At 33.7% G+C, this 16,409-nt stretch overlaps 1 protein-coding gene across 1 annotated transcript; it reads right to left on the bottom strand.

Annotated features, from left to right (window-relative positions):
* Positions 1 to 59: 59 nt before the first annotated feature.
* LOC106125660 (keratin-associated protein 9-1-like) lies at positions 60 to 8,333 on the bottom strand. Its single transcript, XM_013322940.1, has 19 exons — positions 8,287 to 8,333; positions 7,768 to 7,821; positions 7,036 to 7,062; positions 6,320 to 6,346; positions 5,868 to 5,894; positions 5,688 to 5,714; positions 5,261 to 5,287; positions 4,673 to 4,699; positions 4,261 to 4,287; positions 4,156 to 4,182; positions 3,769 to 3,795; positions 2,915 to 2,941; positions 2,246 to 2,272; positions 2,145 to 2,171; positions 1,692 to 1,718; positions 922 to 948; positions 276 to 302; positions 135 to 198; positions 60 to 70 (listed from the first exon to the last, which is right to left on the bottom strand). Exons 1-19 carry the CDS (start codon positions 8,326 to 8,328, stop codon positions 60 to 62), a joined length of 576 nt encoding a protein of 191 aa, XP_013178394.1. The 5' UTR covers positions 8,329 to 8,333.
* Between the last annotated feature and the right edge of the window lie 8,076 nt (positions 8,334 to 16,409).

Here is a 16,409-nt window from a genome sequence, read left to right as displayed (position 1 = left end):
AAATTATTTTATCATCCATAAGCTAAAATAAGGCTTTCCCTTTTTCTTCGTATTTTTCTTTACTTACTGTCTTTCACAGGATTTATATCAAGTCAGTATTTTTATATTTCCTTCTACTTTTTTCGATTTAAAACAATGTAACTTTAAAATTATAATACTAAAGATATTTACGTGTATATTAGCTCCTTTTCCTTTTGCCTTTAACGTATTAAAAAGCAATTAATATTAAACCCTCAAGAAAATGCAATAAAATTTTTAAAAGATTTATTTCTTACTTCCGACATACATGTTTGGCCCTGACACTGAAAATATAAATTTAAAAAATATGTATTCCAATTAAAAACATTATAATTAACTTAAAAAAATAATTATCAATAACTTTTTTGACTTTAAACGAATTTAAGATATTTTTAATAATATTTTCATATGGCGTACCACAGGGAGGTATATTGGGGCCATATATCTTATATTTACGAAACACAGGATTAATCACTTTAGTAATTAATATATTACAAACTAAAGCCAGGTACACATTTTCAGATTTAATTGACAATTGAAATAAGCGTCAATAGTCTAATGGTTAATACTTCCTAATATGTAATCGGGGGTTCGAATCCCACCATTCCATAATTGTTGTAAACCATGTCCTAACACAAGCATAGAGCTTAGTTATAATGGTAGAAAAATATAAGCACAGTATTAATACAAATCTGTTAATATTTGAATTAAAAAAAAGTACCTGTGCAGGAAAAACTGATAACTGTACAATTTAATTGACAATAACCATATTGCCTACACACAATTACTGAACAGGACGACTGTTCAGTTAAAACTGTGTGTCAGAAGTAAAAGTGACTCTATACAAATATAGCAAAACCAAATGATATTGACCAATTCTAAAGTAAATGCAATCAAACTTACTTTTCCTGTACAGTTAGCACCTGAACACTGGAAATAAGATTAACCATTGGTTTGCAACACAAAAATCTGGGTATAAAACAGATAAAACCTTACTATAAAAAGTAATCCAGCTTCAAATACATTTTAGCTTAAACATCATCGTCATCAGCTCACAATACGTCCCCACCGACGGGTTCGGAGCCTACCCTAAGTTAAGAGTGATTAGGCCATAGTCAACCACGCTGGCCAAGTGCGGGTTGGTTGACTTCACACATATCTTTGAATTACTTCTCAGATATGTACAGGTTGCATCACGATGCTTTCCTTCACCGTAAGAACGTCGGATAAATGTACATATGTAAATCGGAAATCGAAAAACACATTGGTACATGGCGGGATAGCTTAAACATACGTCAACCTTTTCATATCGCGACTAGATCGGAGTGGGTTTTTGATAGACCATGGCTATTGAAAACATTATTAGGTTTGCGAAATGACTTCTTGATCAATAAATAGTGAAATACGTATACAGAAAGAAGTGTCCTGATACATATCTATGGTGGAACGCGTCATCACACTGACATCCATAATATCCTTAACCGGCGTTCAAAGGGTTAAATACGTGTTTAACTAAACAGTGACTAACTATATTTTTGGGGTAAAAAAGTATTTTTGTAGTCATGTTTTGGTCCCAGAAACTCAGTATGTATTAGTAATTAAATAGTGTTGAATATTATAAATTAGTTAGTTAATACGATTATGTTATTTCACGAACATTTTGAATTACTTACTGATGCATGACATTCTGTACCAGTGCACTGGAATAACATAAATTTATTTATATTTATCTATATTATTAAATGCTTAAATGGTTTTCCACAAATCATCATTATCAGCACACGTTTTTTTATACCATAAGGTGGCAAACGAGCGAACGGCCACCTGTAATCGCTGTAATAGCGAAGTGACCGTTGCCCATAGACATACACAATTGCATATGCGTTGCCTACCTTTGATCGACGGAGAGGATGCACGGAAAGAAAATATTTTCCCTATCCATGCATCCTTTCATCCGGAAAGTCCATTTGCATTTCCCATTCTTTCCTTATAAGAAAAAGGATGGGAAGCCAAAGCGGAATAAATTAGGACTGCCACTGAAGGGCACGGATCCTATCTAAATCAATTTATTGCTGACTAGGCCATAGTCAAATAAATAATAAAAAAAAACTAAAGTCAATATTTACTTCAACAGTTGTGTCTTCACCAAGAGCCTGGAAAATTAATAATTTTTAATCAATTATTGTGCAACAGAATTAATAAATAAATATGTAAATAAAAATCTCACTTCTGACTGACAAGTCCCACCGTTACACTGAAATACATAAATTAAAACTTAAAAATACATATAACAGACTGTTAACGAATTTACAAAAAAAAAAACTAGTTGTCGCCCGCGATTCCGTCCGAACGGAATAAAAAATCTTCATTAGTAGCCTATGTGTTCCTCCAGACTGTTCTACATCTATGGCACATTTCAGCAAGATCCGTGCAGCCGTTCTGTAGATAGTCTTGCTTAAACTCGAGAACGGCTGAACGGATTCATCTTATCTTGATCTTGAAATGTTCGTGGAGGTCTAGAGAAGGTTTAAAAGGTAAGCAAAATCCGAATAATTGCCAGGAAAACCGTAAAACAGCCCGTTTCTCGTTCCCATATAAACTGTTGAATGGATCTCAGTGAAACTTGGCATAGATGTAGAACATATTCTGGAAGAACACATAGGCTCATAATTATGTTTTTTTTATAACGCGCGGACGAAGACGCGGGCTACAGCTAGTTTATAATATTAGTAAGATCAATATGGTTCGAATATACAACCTATAGATAGAGTATTTAACATAAGGCATACGTCTAATCGAGAACAATAGAGCTCTGAAAGTTTTTTTCCCCTTACTTTTGTGCACCCGCGTCTTTAGGTTATATATCTATAGTTTTAAAGTATAAAATTAGATAAACCTTTGCTTGACAGTCACTAAATTCGCACTGCAAAAATTAAGCATATTAATAAGTGATCAATTATTAAAACACGCATAAGTGGTCTTTAGCCGCTTTTTTGGGGCTGCATCATCAGCTCACTATACATCTCCACTGAGGGGCTCGGAGCCTACCCTAAGTTAAGGGTGATTAGGCTATAGTCAACCACGCTGGCCCAGTGCTGGTTGGTTGACTTCAAATATATCTTTGAATTTCTTCTCAGATATGTGCAGGTTGCATCATGTTTTCCTTCACCATAAGAACGTCGGATAAATGTACATATGTAAATCGAAAATCAAAAAACACATTGGTACATGGCGGGATTCGAACCCAGGACCTGGAGATTGCAAGTCAATTGCTTGACCTTAAGCCAACGACGCTCGCTTTTTGAGACTATAATCTTTAAAAAATATTTTATGTAACTTTACCGTAACATGAAAAGTACGGTAATTACTTAGTCGTAAGTACGAAACATACAAGAGAGAATTTTCCACGCGTTTTAAGAGGCTTCGGGAGTAATTTATATCTCACCATTAAAGCGTCTACTTGATTAAATTTGAGGAACATTTTTGTTGTTCGTTTTAAAATTTACTACCTCATTCACAAACCCTTAATCACTAAAAGAGTACTTCATTTAGTTTAAGGAATTTACATTAAATGACTGTGTTTGTTGGTTTTCTGAGACCAAATATCTCTATAAAATATATCAGAGATAAGATGTTTTAAATGGGGTGTTTGGTTTGAGAAACCCACGGTAAGAGCCACTATTAATGATTACTATAAGTGGCAGTAAGTGATAAACTTGTCTTTATTATAATAAGTCTGTGTCAACTGACCTTTGCACGACAAACTCCTCCCATGCACTTGAAAATATTAAATTTTAATAATTAATAAAATAAATCTAGCTCGAAGGACCAAATATAAAAAATATTAAAATTCAAGTTTATTCTTCAGTCGGTTTTTTTCAATTAATGTAAATGAAAGTTTGTTTTAAATCTGCTATTTTAATTTTGTATAATACAATTAGCTTTCGCCCGCGACTACGTCTGCATGGACGGACGACAGGACGGACGGATTTTAAAGAATCTAGATTATTAGCCTATGTGTTCTTCCAGGTTATGTTCTACAACTATGTCAAATTTCAGCTAAATGGATGCTTCATCCATGCATTTATCTATCCATTCAAACATTCGCATTTATAATATTAATAAAATAGTTATTACTTTCGATGAGCAGTTTTGACCTTGACACTGAAAAAAGTTTAGGTTCGTCAATATGATAAATGATTGTTATTTTTTATACATAACAAGATCCCGTCATTCACTTACCAGGCTTTCACATAATCCACCATGACACTGAGAAACAAAATACTTATTTTTTGGATTAGAAAAATTGTAAAATTAATTATCTACAAACAAGATCGATGAAAGAAATAACTATAAGAGAAACAATAAAAAACAACAAAAAACTGTTCTTAGAAAATCCGTTATCATTTCAAATTGATATAGTAACTAGTTATCGCCCGCGACTCCGTCCAGGCGGGGTTAAAAAATAACTGATTAAGCAGTCTATGTGTTCTTCCAGACTATGTTCATCGGTGCTAAATATCATCAAGATCTCTTGAGTCGTTACGGATATATCTTCTAACAAACATCCATCCATCCATCATTCGGATTAATAATATAAGTAAGATTACTTAATAATTTAATAATCCTTTTAAGCACACTTATAGATACGTACCTTTGACTGACATTCTTTCTCTTGACACTAAAAATTAATTTCAATCAATAGTGGTAGACGCCAGCAACATTTGTTCCACGAACAGACCGGCTCGCCCGGTGAAATACCACGACCACACAGAAGACAGGCGTCAAGTGGAAGCAATTCCGCGTACAGTCTGATCAGTGTGTGGCCGGATGCCTAATTTTAGTGATGTTCTTCCATCCCTTTTCTTATAAGGTAATTATGGGAAAGATGGTGGATTTGATGGAGTACGGGACGTTTAGGAAGAGGAAATATTCACTTCCCGAGCGTCTCCTTCCCTGGTTAAAGGTAGGCAACGCATCTGGAATTGCGACGTCTATATGCAACGGTTGTTTCGCTTTTTCTATTATTCTATTCTAGGTAGCTGTTTGCTAACTTGTCTAATATAATATAAAAAAGTGTCTTGACAGACGGACGGACAACAAAGTGATCATATAATGATTCCGTTTTTTTTTTCTCGAGGTACAGAACCCTAAAAAGCAAGTCAATATGCTTATAGAACATTATTAATACATCTAAAATATTTTAATGTTGTGTAAATTAATAATTATAGGAGATTCTTACGTTTGTTATACATTTGCTGCCCCGACACTAAAATATTGAAAAAAGTATTTGTAAACTAGCTGGCGCTCGCGACTCCGTTCGCACGGAAATAAAAAAAATCATAATTAATAGCCTGTGTTCTTTCAGACTATGTTCCATATGTGTGCCCCATTTCATCAAAATCCGTTGAGTCGTTTCGTAGATACCTACAAACAAACATCCATCCATCTAAAGATTCGTATTAAAATATTAGTAAGACTAGCTGTCGTCTTAGACTCCGTCCGCGCGGGATTAATTAGATAGTAGCCGAGTCACAGACCTACTGAATATGTATATAAAATTTCATAAAAATCAGTCAAGCAATTTCGGAGGAGTATGGCAACTAGCATTGTGAACAACAATTTTACGTATAAGATTTTCTTGACGGAAATACTAGAAATATGCAAACCGTTGAAGTAGACAACTCGCCTCGAGTCTGGAAATATTACTAAGGTCATAAAAATTATAATTCACTGAAAAATTAGTGACAATGAATTAAATATAAATCAACGCCATCTAGTTTATAAATGAAGAAACTTAAGTTACAACTTTTTGGATGTTTTTTAATTTTAAAAAAGTCAAGACTTACACTAGATTTGCAATGTGAACCACTGCACTGAAATTTTAGATAAATAACATTATTTTAAAGATTTAAATATGTACATAAGTATTACACATAATCTGACTGTATCATCATCATCTCACTATACGTCTCCAATGAAGGTCTCGGAGCCTATCATAAGTTAGGGGTGATACGGCTATAGTCAACCACGCTGGTCCAATGCAGGTTGTTTGACTTCACACATATCTTTTGAATTTCTTCTCAGATATGTGCAGGTTGCATCACGATGTTTTCCTTCACCGTAACAACTTCGGATAAATGTATGTAAATCGGAAATCGAAAAACACATTGGTACATGGCGGGATTCGAACCCAGGACCTGTAGATTGCAAGTCAAGTGCTTAACCCCTCAGCCGCCGATGTTCTACCTTAGACTGTATTTAAAAAAAAAACTTTGAATAAATTAAAAAAAATACTTACCATTGCAACACTTTCAGATCCATCGCACTATTTAAAGAAAAACAACAAACTTCAACTTATTAGGAAAAAGAGTCTATCCATATAACAACTGTACATAAAAGAAAAGATATAATTTTAATGTTCCGATATACGTTTTAAAATTCCAATAAACCTGTCAGTGAGAGTAAAATATAGTCGCGAAATTACATGTTAAAGCAACCCTAGAACACAAGAGGTGGCAACCCTTTTTTTTAAAGAAGGGGAATGCGTTACGCATACCGGGTGCCTCGGGGAAAGCCACTCCGGTTATGTGGGACTCTCTCCACATGCCTAAAGGGACAAGGAGCCTACCCACTAAACCCCTCTGGTTCCCTCGACTCACTGTTTACCGGGGTGTGGGCACATGTGAATACTCTTCGCACACAAGAGGTGGCAGCCCTGGAAATATGTGAATTCTCTTCGTGTTTGACAGAGAATAAAAAAAAACCTCCGGTCACTGCAACATTTACCCGTCTTCGATGGTTTCCGAGATCAAATTATCTGTATAAAAATATTGTCATCCTTGTCATTATCTTAGATAAAACAGAGATAACAATATGTTTTAACAGGGATTTTGGTCTCGAAAACTCACGTAGTCAAGTGACTTGTGACTTGACTTAATCAACTCTTAAAACCTTGTCACCCTATTCCTATTCAGCTTTTCTTATTTATGTCACTAATAACAAGCAAAGACTTACCTCAGCGATGCATTTGGATTTGTGACACTGAAAAAAACAAAAAAACAGTTGTAGTAATTTTGAAATAGATGGCGTTGTTCTCCAATTTAAATATTTTTTCTATTAGCGGTCGCATGCTCTGTCAAAATCGGTGTAAGCGTACCGAAGATAACGCGGAACAAACGCGGAATTACAGACAGACAAAGATAATTGTTTCTTCGTTATCAGCAACTGTAATCTTACTCCTTACTAATCTTACTAGTAATGGGAAAGTTTATATGTATGGATGGATGTTTGTTAGAAGTTATCTGTAAAACAGCTCAACGGATCTCGATGAAATCCTAGAACAGTGGTTCCCAAACTTATTTTGTCTACTGCCCACTTTGAGAATGAATATTTTTTTTTCGCCCCCATATTTTCACACATTTAAAAACCACTATAACTTCAAATTAAATTTATTATTTATTGTGACCTATATATGTATATTAACGGAGAATTCCAAACGAAAATTTTACTATAATATAACCCGCAAATTGAGACCTGCAGCGCCCACAAGGAGGCGTTATCGCCCACTTTGGGAAAGACTGCTCTAGAAGAACAATTAGGATACTATTTTTTTTAATTCCGCACGGATGAAGTCGCGGTCAAAGGCATGAAACATGATATATTTTTCAACATTACAGACACTCCAATTTTATATATAGAAGACGGTATTTCGTCGATAAAATCTTTGTTAAATTGCCTTTTAATTACCTGATTGTAACACGTCGGTTCTGTACTATTTCTCCATAAACCAGGAAACATGATCTGTAACGAAAAGTTTAATTTTAACTTACGACATTAAAAATCGATTAAGAGCTAAATATAATATAAAACTAAAAAAACAATAAATGGGACTAACTATAGCATTTCTTAGGAACATACTAATGACACCTAACACTTCTAATGACACCTTTCTTTATGACACCTCAATCTTCAAAATAATTGATGAGTCTCAACGACTACAAGAGGTCATAATGTTACGAATATGCGTTCTACAAAGAATTATTTATTTCTTACGAACTGTCGCCCGCGAATCCGTCCGCGCTGGATTTAAAAAAAAACATAAAAAGTAGCCTATGTGTTCTTCCAGACTATGTTCCACATCTGTGCCAAATTTCATCAAAATCCGTTCTGCCGTTACGGAGATACTTTCAAAGAATCCATCCATCCATCTAAACATTCACATTTATAATAAGATTAAAATTTCAGGCAAAGAAATATTATTTTTACCGCATTAATTTGTGGCAAAAACAGTAACAAGATAAGCGTCATTTCAAATCGACTATTAAAAGCAAAATGATTCGATTTAAAAATCGATACGATATCGAATCGATTCGATACAGATTATTAAGATTATTAGTAATTATGTACACGATTTATAACTTCGCCACGGGATATATACAATATTCTAAGCGCAAATAAACAAGAAAAAAAAATTCCAGAAGATATTTAAAATGGGAAGAAATAAGACAGGAAGAAATTAGTAACATATCTTTTATGACTTAAGTACTAACTGTCACCCGAGACTCCGTCGGAGCGGAATTAAAAAAAATGATTAGTAGCCTATGTGTTCATCCAGACTATGATCTACATGCATGCCAAATTTCATCAAAATCCGTTCAGCCGTTCTAGAGTAACCTTCAAACATCCATCCATCTAAATATTCTCATTTATAAGATTAGTAAGATAAGATTCTCTACTAAAAATACTTTTTAATATCTTTAATACGGTATGAATAAAGTTTCATGTTAGTCTTTTAGAATCATAATATAGTTTAAATAAATAATACAGTGTTCGGAGCAAGCAATTAGAAACTTGATTGAGCGCCATTCGCCTTGCTTCGGAGTCGTCTACACATCTGTTTGTGAAATTGGAAAACCTACACGTAATGTTATTTGCTGTGATTTGACTCGTCTCTCTTATTGCCTTCAAATGTACATAAAATCAAGTTTTTTTAAAAAAAAAAAACTTTTTTATTTAATTTGAAGTGTTTATTTGGGTTAAATATAATAAATGCGAATGTTTAGATGGATGAATGTTTGTTAGTAGGAACCTCCGGAACGGCTGAACGGATCTCGCTGGCATAGATGTAGAACAGCTAGTTTTGTAATAAAGGGTGTTGCCAATATGTAATGTCAACGTTCAATGTTTAAACTATTGTAATAATGTTGACAAGTTTGTTAAAGTTGTTGAGTTATTAAGAAAGTTTTCGAATCAAGTGACAATATTGATCCACACTAATTGCTCTCGCTAGTGACGTCATCTGTAAAGGTCCTTTATCTTGGAACACGTGTATCATAAATCTTACAGCGTGTAAAGGGTGTTCCAAAAGTGCACGAATTAGAATTAAAAAATATCGTCTTAATTAGTTTTAATATATAGTTTATTTAATATAGTATTAATTTATTGCAGCTGGCAAGAGCTGGATGACAGTGGCCGAGGATCGTGCTCAGTGGCGTGCCATGGGAGAGGCCTATGTCCAGCAGTGGACTAGTATATTCTGATGATGATGATGATGATGAATTAATTCATTTGTTCAAACATCCAACCATCTATCTAAACATTCGCATTTATAATATTTGTAAGAAGTAAGATAAATCGTTGAAAACTTGACGACTCGGAATAATATGATGAAAATATAAGTTCACAATTTGACGATTCTACAGTTTACAATCTGTTGACACATGAAAGATATTACGTTTAATTAACAATTTCCCAATAATTAGGCTAGTTTTGAAATTGACGAAATTCAAAATTTGACGGCGACGTAAAGAAATTGACAGAGCGGGCGTTTAAAGGCCTTCTAATTTAGCAAGTGACGTGTACCGAATAAATTCAATTTCAATGATCAAATTTTCATAATCCGTCCGACGTGTCCGGACTGCGTCGCCAAAATCATTAATGGAGAGAAAAAAAATTGAATAAAGACATTCGCTTACAGAATTATAATTAAAGTAATATTGCTGATTTAGAAGATATTTCCTTTATAATTCTTAAAAAAAAAAATTAATAAATAGCCTATATGTTCTTCCAGACTACATCTATGCCCAATTTGAGCGAGATCCATGTGGCCGTTCTGGAGATACTTACAAACAAACATCCATCCATCCATTCGCATTTATAATATTAGTATGGTTCAGTAAGTCTAAGAATCGGCTACTATGTATTTTTATTTCCGTGCGGACGAAGTCGCGGGTGGTAGCTAGTGTGGTTATAAAAGAGTATATTTTAGCTTTAAACATATATCATCAAAACTGCTTTCTAAACAAGTACTTTGTTATTTATTTGTCGAGATCGCATTTCGGATTTTTATATCAATAAAAATGTTTGCAACAAACGCACGACATGTGAAAAAAACATGACGAATTAATAAATACTCAAAATCTCCTTATTCAAAATAAATATAAAAGATATTTTATTTCGATATTTGTTTAAAAAGTAATTGTAAAAGCTGAGGAAAATGAACTGATGTGTTAATGTTTTGTATTGAATTGTTCCATTAAAGGATTTTCACACGTTTACGATGGATTTTATTTATTAAATAAGAGAAAGGTAACAGTAGGCCTAATATAAAAAACGAGAACGTATTTGTATCGACAAAATTTGTATAAGATTTGTCGATGTACTTTCCGGTCGGAAGACGTGGTGTATAACTTAAGCCAGTAACACATATAAGATTTAAACGGACAGTCGGACTGTACATTTAAATAGAATTGTAATTTAAACTGTACAGTCAGCTGCACAAATATGACATAAACATTAGCTGTCATTATCAGCGCGGATTAAAAAAAAACTTAATTAGTAGCCTATGTGTTTTTCCAGACTATTTTCTACATGTATACCGAATTTCAGCGAGATTTATGTATTCGTTCTAGAGATACCTTCTAACAAACATCCATCGATGCAAAAATTCGCATTTATAATATTAGTAAGATACAAAACTTAAGACGTGTACGCCTATGTGTTCTTCCGGATGATGTTCTACATTTATACCAAGTTTCCGCGAGATCAATAAAGCCGTTCTGGATATACCTTCAAACATCCATCCATCAATCCATCATAAGTAGTAAGATTTTTATACATATTAATACAGCTGACTGTACAGTTATTAATTTTGTTTGTTTAATAGAGAAATATAATAATAATGTTTCTAAGTAAAATAAACCGTTGAAATGTTTAAAAGCATAGCATAAATAACTCATTTGCCAGCTTTGTGGAAAATTGCCAACAGATAAAAAAAGGTCGCGCGAATTTTCAAACTTTCGTGTTATAAATTTGCAAGGATACGGCGTTCCGATCGATTGAGCATTATTTACACAATGAGGCGTGATATATTTTTTCAGCAAGTTGCCTACTTTTGACGATCTTTTCCTTTCAATTTGAACAGAAATAACTTATTAAGGCCTACCGTACAGAGCTTCAGTTAGCGTTGATACTTTAGCCTTAGGGACCATACACGAACTAGCTCAAAGCTCGATTCAATCTTTAATTTACTTAACTGGTAAGTAAAAGCGTCGGAAATTAAAAAGTTTGATGTTGAGAACGAGCGTCGGTGGCTCAAGGGTTAAGCACTTGACTTATAATCTGCAGGTCCTGGGTTCGAATCCGGCTGTGTACTAAATAATTTTTCGATTTACATAGGTACATTTATCCGATGTTCTAACGGTAAGAAAAACATCGTAGTGTAACTGACACATATCTGAGAAGAAATTCAAAGATATGTGTGAAGTCAACCCGCACTAGGCCAGCGTTGTTGACTATGTCCTAGTCAGTGACTTAACGTAGTCTCCGAGCCTCTCAATGTGGACCCATAGGGAGCTAATGATGATGTTTAAAATTTTACGGTAACCTACAATATGTACGTATAAGGTTTTACTATCCAAGTTTACGATGGTTTTTATATATGTTACATATAATATTATAGTTATATGTGTGAAAATACGAAAGTTAAGCAAAACTATAGGAGAAAATTGTCATAAAACGGATCTTCGGCGTAGACGGATGTTGAATACGTAATGAGATTCTGCTGAGACTTGCTGAAATTGCGATCTTTAGCAAATCTAGCGAATTTCAAATGATATTTTTTTACTACAGACCTGTTGACATAAAGAAATGATTATTTCAAATATGTACTGAGTTTAAATTTAAGAAAATAACGTAATAAATTCCGAAATAAGGCAACCACGTTTCGAATTATGAGTGTGCGTTCTGTAGGCCTTATTTTGATCATCTTTTTCCACCATTTTCTTATGAGATGATTGGAAGGGCAAGTGGATTTCATAAAGCAGAGAACACATCGGATTGGGTAATATTATCTTTCAGTGTCTCCTTCTCTGTTGATGAAAGATAGAGAACGCATTTACAATTCTAGTGGCTACTAGCCCCTTTGCCAAATTATAATATAAAAAAATGCTTTTTTAATCCCTTTCTTTTTTATATATCATTCAGTGGTAAACGAGCGAGTGATTATCTGAAATCGCTTAAATAGCGAAGCGACCGTTGCCCATAGACATATGCGATTGCAGATGCGTTGCATACCTTTAATCGACGGAGGAGAGGACGCATAGAAAGAAATTTTTTCTGCAATATTAGGTCTAGATATTTCGTTAGAATAAACAACATTTCAAAGCGTTAAAAAAGAATTGAATGATCTATTGTTATTGTACTTCGCTTTATGAAGGAAACTTTCTTATCTTTGTAGTTTAATAAAACTCACTCGAAAACAATACAAGTTTCCATTCCAGTTTGAAACTTGGTCCAGTCGTGTTTCAATTGTTTGTAAAGCTGTATTCGTTTTTGTTCGATTTATGTTAGTATTTAAAATATTTAGAACTGAATAGACAAAGGGTGGTTTCGGCAAGAAAAAAATAAATAAATTAGTAATTAACTAAAAAAAATGCTAAAATCTCGCAATAAATAATATCTCAGCTTACTTGCTTAGACTTTAGGGGTCAAATTAGAATCTACAAACGTACAAATGTATTAATATCCTACTAGTTTACGCACGCGACTCCCTCCGCGCAGAATTTAAAAAAAACATAATTATTAGCTTAAGTTTTCTTCCAGACGATGTTCTACATCTGTGTCAAATTTAATCAATATCCCTTAAGCTGTACTGGAGATACCTTCTAACAAACATCCATCCATCTATCCATACATCATCTAAACGTTAGCATTTTTAATATTAGTAACATTGTACATTAACTGTTTAAATGATCATTTAACGTCTCCGAGTGTAGGTTATGTATGTAAATATGTAGCACTTATTTATGTATGAACGGAATATAAAATTCATTGCAACGATATTGCTTGGAATAAACATCGTATTTGTATTTTAATAACAACGTATAAAGTGAACAACTCTCTAGAGTTAAATGTATTGGATACAACTGTTTGTTTTATTGCAATCAATCTTTGACTATTAAGAGACAAGACCTGACAAGCCCGCTATCAATTAAAAAAATATCTAAATTTATTCCTGCGTCCCAGAGGCCTAATTTTATTCCGCTTTCCTTTCCCATCTTTTTTCTTATAAGGAAAGGATGGGAAGTGTATTTTCCGGATGACAGGATGCATTATAAGAGAAAATATTCTCTTTCTGTGCATCCCCATCTCCATCGATTAAAGGTAGGCAACGCATATGCAATTGCGTATGTCTATGGGCTACGGTCACTTCGCTATTACAGCGATTACAGGTGGCCGCTCGCTCGTTTGCCACCCTTTGAAATAAAAAAAGAATTTAATTAGTACAACGGCGTGGCAACTCTTTGCCTAGTCCGTCTCTCTATGGTCAAAGCAATCACGTAATGGAAGACAATTGTAAAGAATTTTCTAGAAACAATTTTAAGATACTTCTTCTTCTTACAACTTGAATCTTGCAAAAGGGTTAGCATGTTAGATAATTTATTGCATTAAAAATAATAAAAAAAACATATTTACAGTACCTTTTAATCAGTTTTTTATTAATTTTATAACGATAATTTAATAATAGGTATCTGTCAAATGTTATTTTTTATAAGGCGCTGTCACAATTTCCGCCATTTTGAAACATCTTTATCAAGATGGCGGCGATTAGCAGAATAAAACAATGGTCTGACATTGTAGGCGGAATTTTTTCCTTTTTTTATAAGAGATGGGGGCAATCGAGTGGCGGGAACACTGAAGTGATCAACGACACCCATGGACATCTGCAATACCAGAGGAACTGCAGATGCGTTGCCGGCCTTTAAGGATATGGTATGCTAAAATAAAAATGTACATAAAATAGGTATTGTCTTGGGTATTTACAGTTTCTTGTTTACTAATTAAACAAATGCAAGCGGCACAGATCAGTCTATATTGAAGTCCAGACAAGTTAACTAAGACTAGGTCTTGCATATAAATTGCATATTAATACTCTGTGCGCGGTTAGATTACATCAACCTGTCTTACTTGGTTCGAGTTTAAAATTATGTTTAACTAGATAATACCGCGACTACGTCCGCGCGGAATTAGAAAAAAAAATAGTAGCCTATGTGTTCTTCCAGACTATGTTATACATCTATGAGTTCCAGAGGTCCAGCCGTTCTGGATTTACCCTCTAACATACATACATCCAAAGATTCGCATTTATATTAGTAAGATTGCAAATATTTTTTTTTTACTTTTAAATTTTATTTTATTGTTTCGAACTGTATTTATTGCAAAAAATTCCGAGAAACATGGACTAAATCACAATTCTTGTGGTTAGTTAATTTTTAGAGCTGATTTTAAATTATTGACCAAATTTAAGACATTTTACCGTCAACAAATTGAGTAAACTCGTTTGTAATGTGCCTAGTCAAATCGTAGACTTGGTTGTTAGACTGGATTATATACAACGTAAATGTAAGATTCTAGGTTATTTTTAATTGATTTATTTGTTAAAAAAATCATAAACTATGTTAAGGTTGGACGTATAAATACTAAGAAAATGAGGCATTTCTAAAAAATACGACAATAAAGTATTCTTCTGAAAGTATGAGGCTGTTTTTACTTCGGGAAAAAATATTTTTGCACGAAATTCCGGGAATATGGAATAAAATTTTCTTCCGATTTCCTTTACGAGTGTCGTGTAATGAAGTGAATGCATCCACGAGTTTAAATAAAGTAATCTAGTAGATATTTAATTTGAAAGTTAAATCCTCATCATCATCAGCTCACCATACGTCTCCACTGAGGGGCTCTGAGACTACCCTAAGTAAGGGTTGACTTAAATATTGATAACATATTCGTTATAAGGACCAAATAAAAACGACTTGTTATCAAGTTTCGGAAAGTCTTCCGAAACTTCTCTTTCATTAAACTTGTCCCATTTTCCGGCTCGATTGTGATTCTTTTAGAAGCCTCACAAATATACTTCAGTGTCATCAATTACTCAATTTACAGTCGGGGACAATAATTTCCTATCCATTTGGATTGTCATTTGACAATCAAAGGGGAGAAAAAGTGCCTTTTGATCACTAACTCACTTCTCACTAATATTATAAATGCTAATGTTTGGATGGATGGATGTTTGATTGTAGGTATCTTCAGAACGGCTGAACGAATCTTGATGAAATTTGGCATAGTTTTAGAACATAGCTTGGAAAAACGCATAAGCTACTAATTATTTATTTTTTTATTCCGCACGGACGGAGTCGCGGGCGACAGATGATATATTAGATAAATAAAAATTAGGAAAATAGAATCTGGATTAAATTTGACATAGATCATAGTATGAAAGGCTACTTATTATGTTTATTGGTTTATTAATCTGCGCGGATCAAGTCGTGGGTAAAAGCTAATAAAAAATAAAATGCCTATGAAAGCATTCAACGCACGTTTCTGCTGACTGTACCGCGTAATCAGACCAATTCAGCCCTTAGTTCGTCCTATCACGTACGGGTGTTATTCCTTGGTTAATTAAGTCTATGTTAACTAACACTAATGTAAATGAAGGAAAAACAAAACAGAAATATATTTATTTTTATATATTTATAGACAAAAAATCGACTGAAATAAACCACGATAAGGTCTGCAAAACATAACCTAAGTTGTAACTTAAAGCGTCGATAGCCTAATGGTTAAGGGTACGGATTTCCGATCAAGAGGTCGTGGTTTCGAATCCCGCCGTTCGACTATTGTCGTAAACCATATCCTAGCACAAACCTAGAGGTAAGAGTGAATGGTAAAAGAAATATTAGTAAATTAAGAAAAAATCTGCTTATATTTTTAATTAAAAAACAAAGCACAAATATTTGTGAGAACGTTTAGGTAAAGTCATCGACCATTTATATAGCGCCCCTACTGGCCATAGAGTACACTAAGAATTTCGAAACTAATTTTGATATTTT

The sequence above is a fragment of the Papilio xuthus genome, unplaced genomic scaffold (assembly GCF_000836235.2).
Source record: "Papilio xuthus unplaced genomic scaffold, Pxut_1.1 DF825783.1, whole genome shotgun sequence".
NCBI classification, from domain to species: Eukaryota; Metazoa; Arthropoda; class Insecta; order Lepidoptera; family Papilionidae; genus Papilio; species Papilio xuthus.
This window is presented reverse-complemented; position numbering and strand designations above follow the sequence as displayed.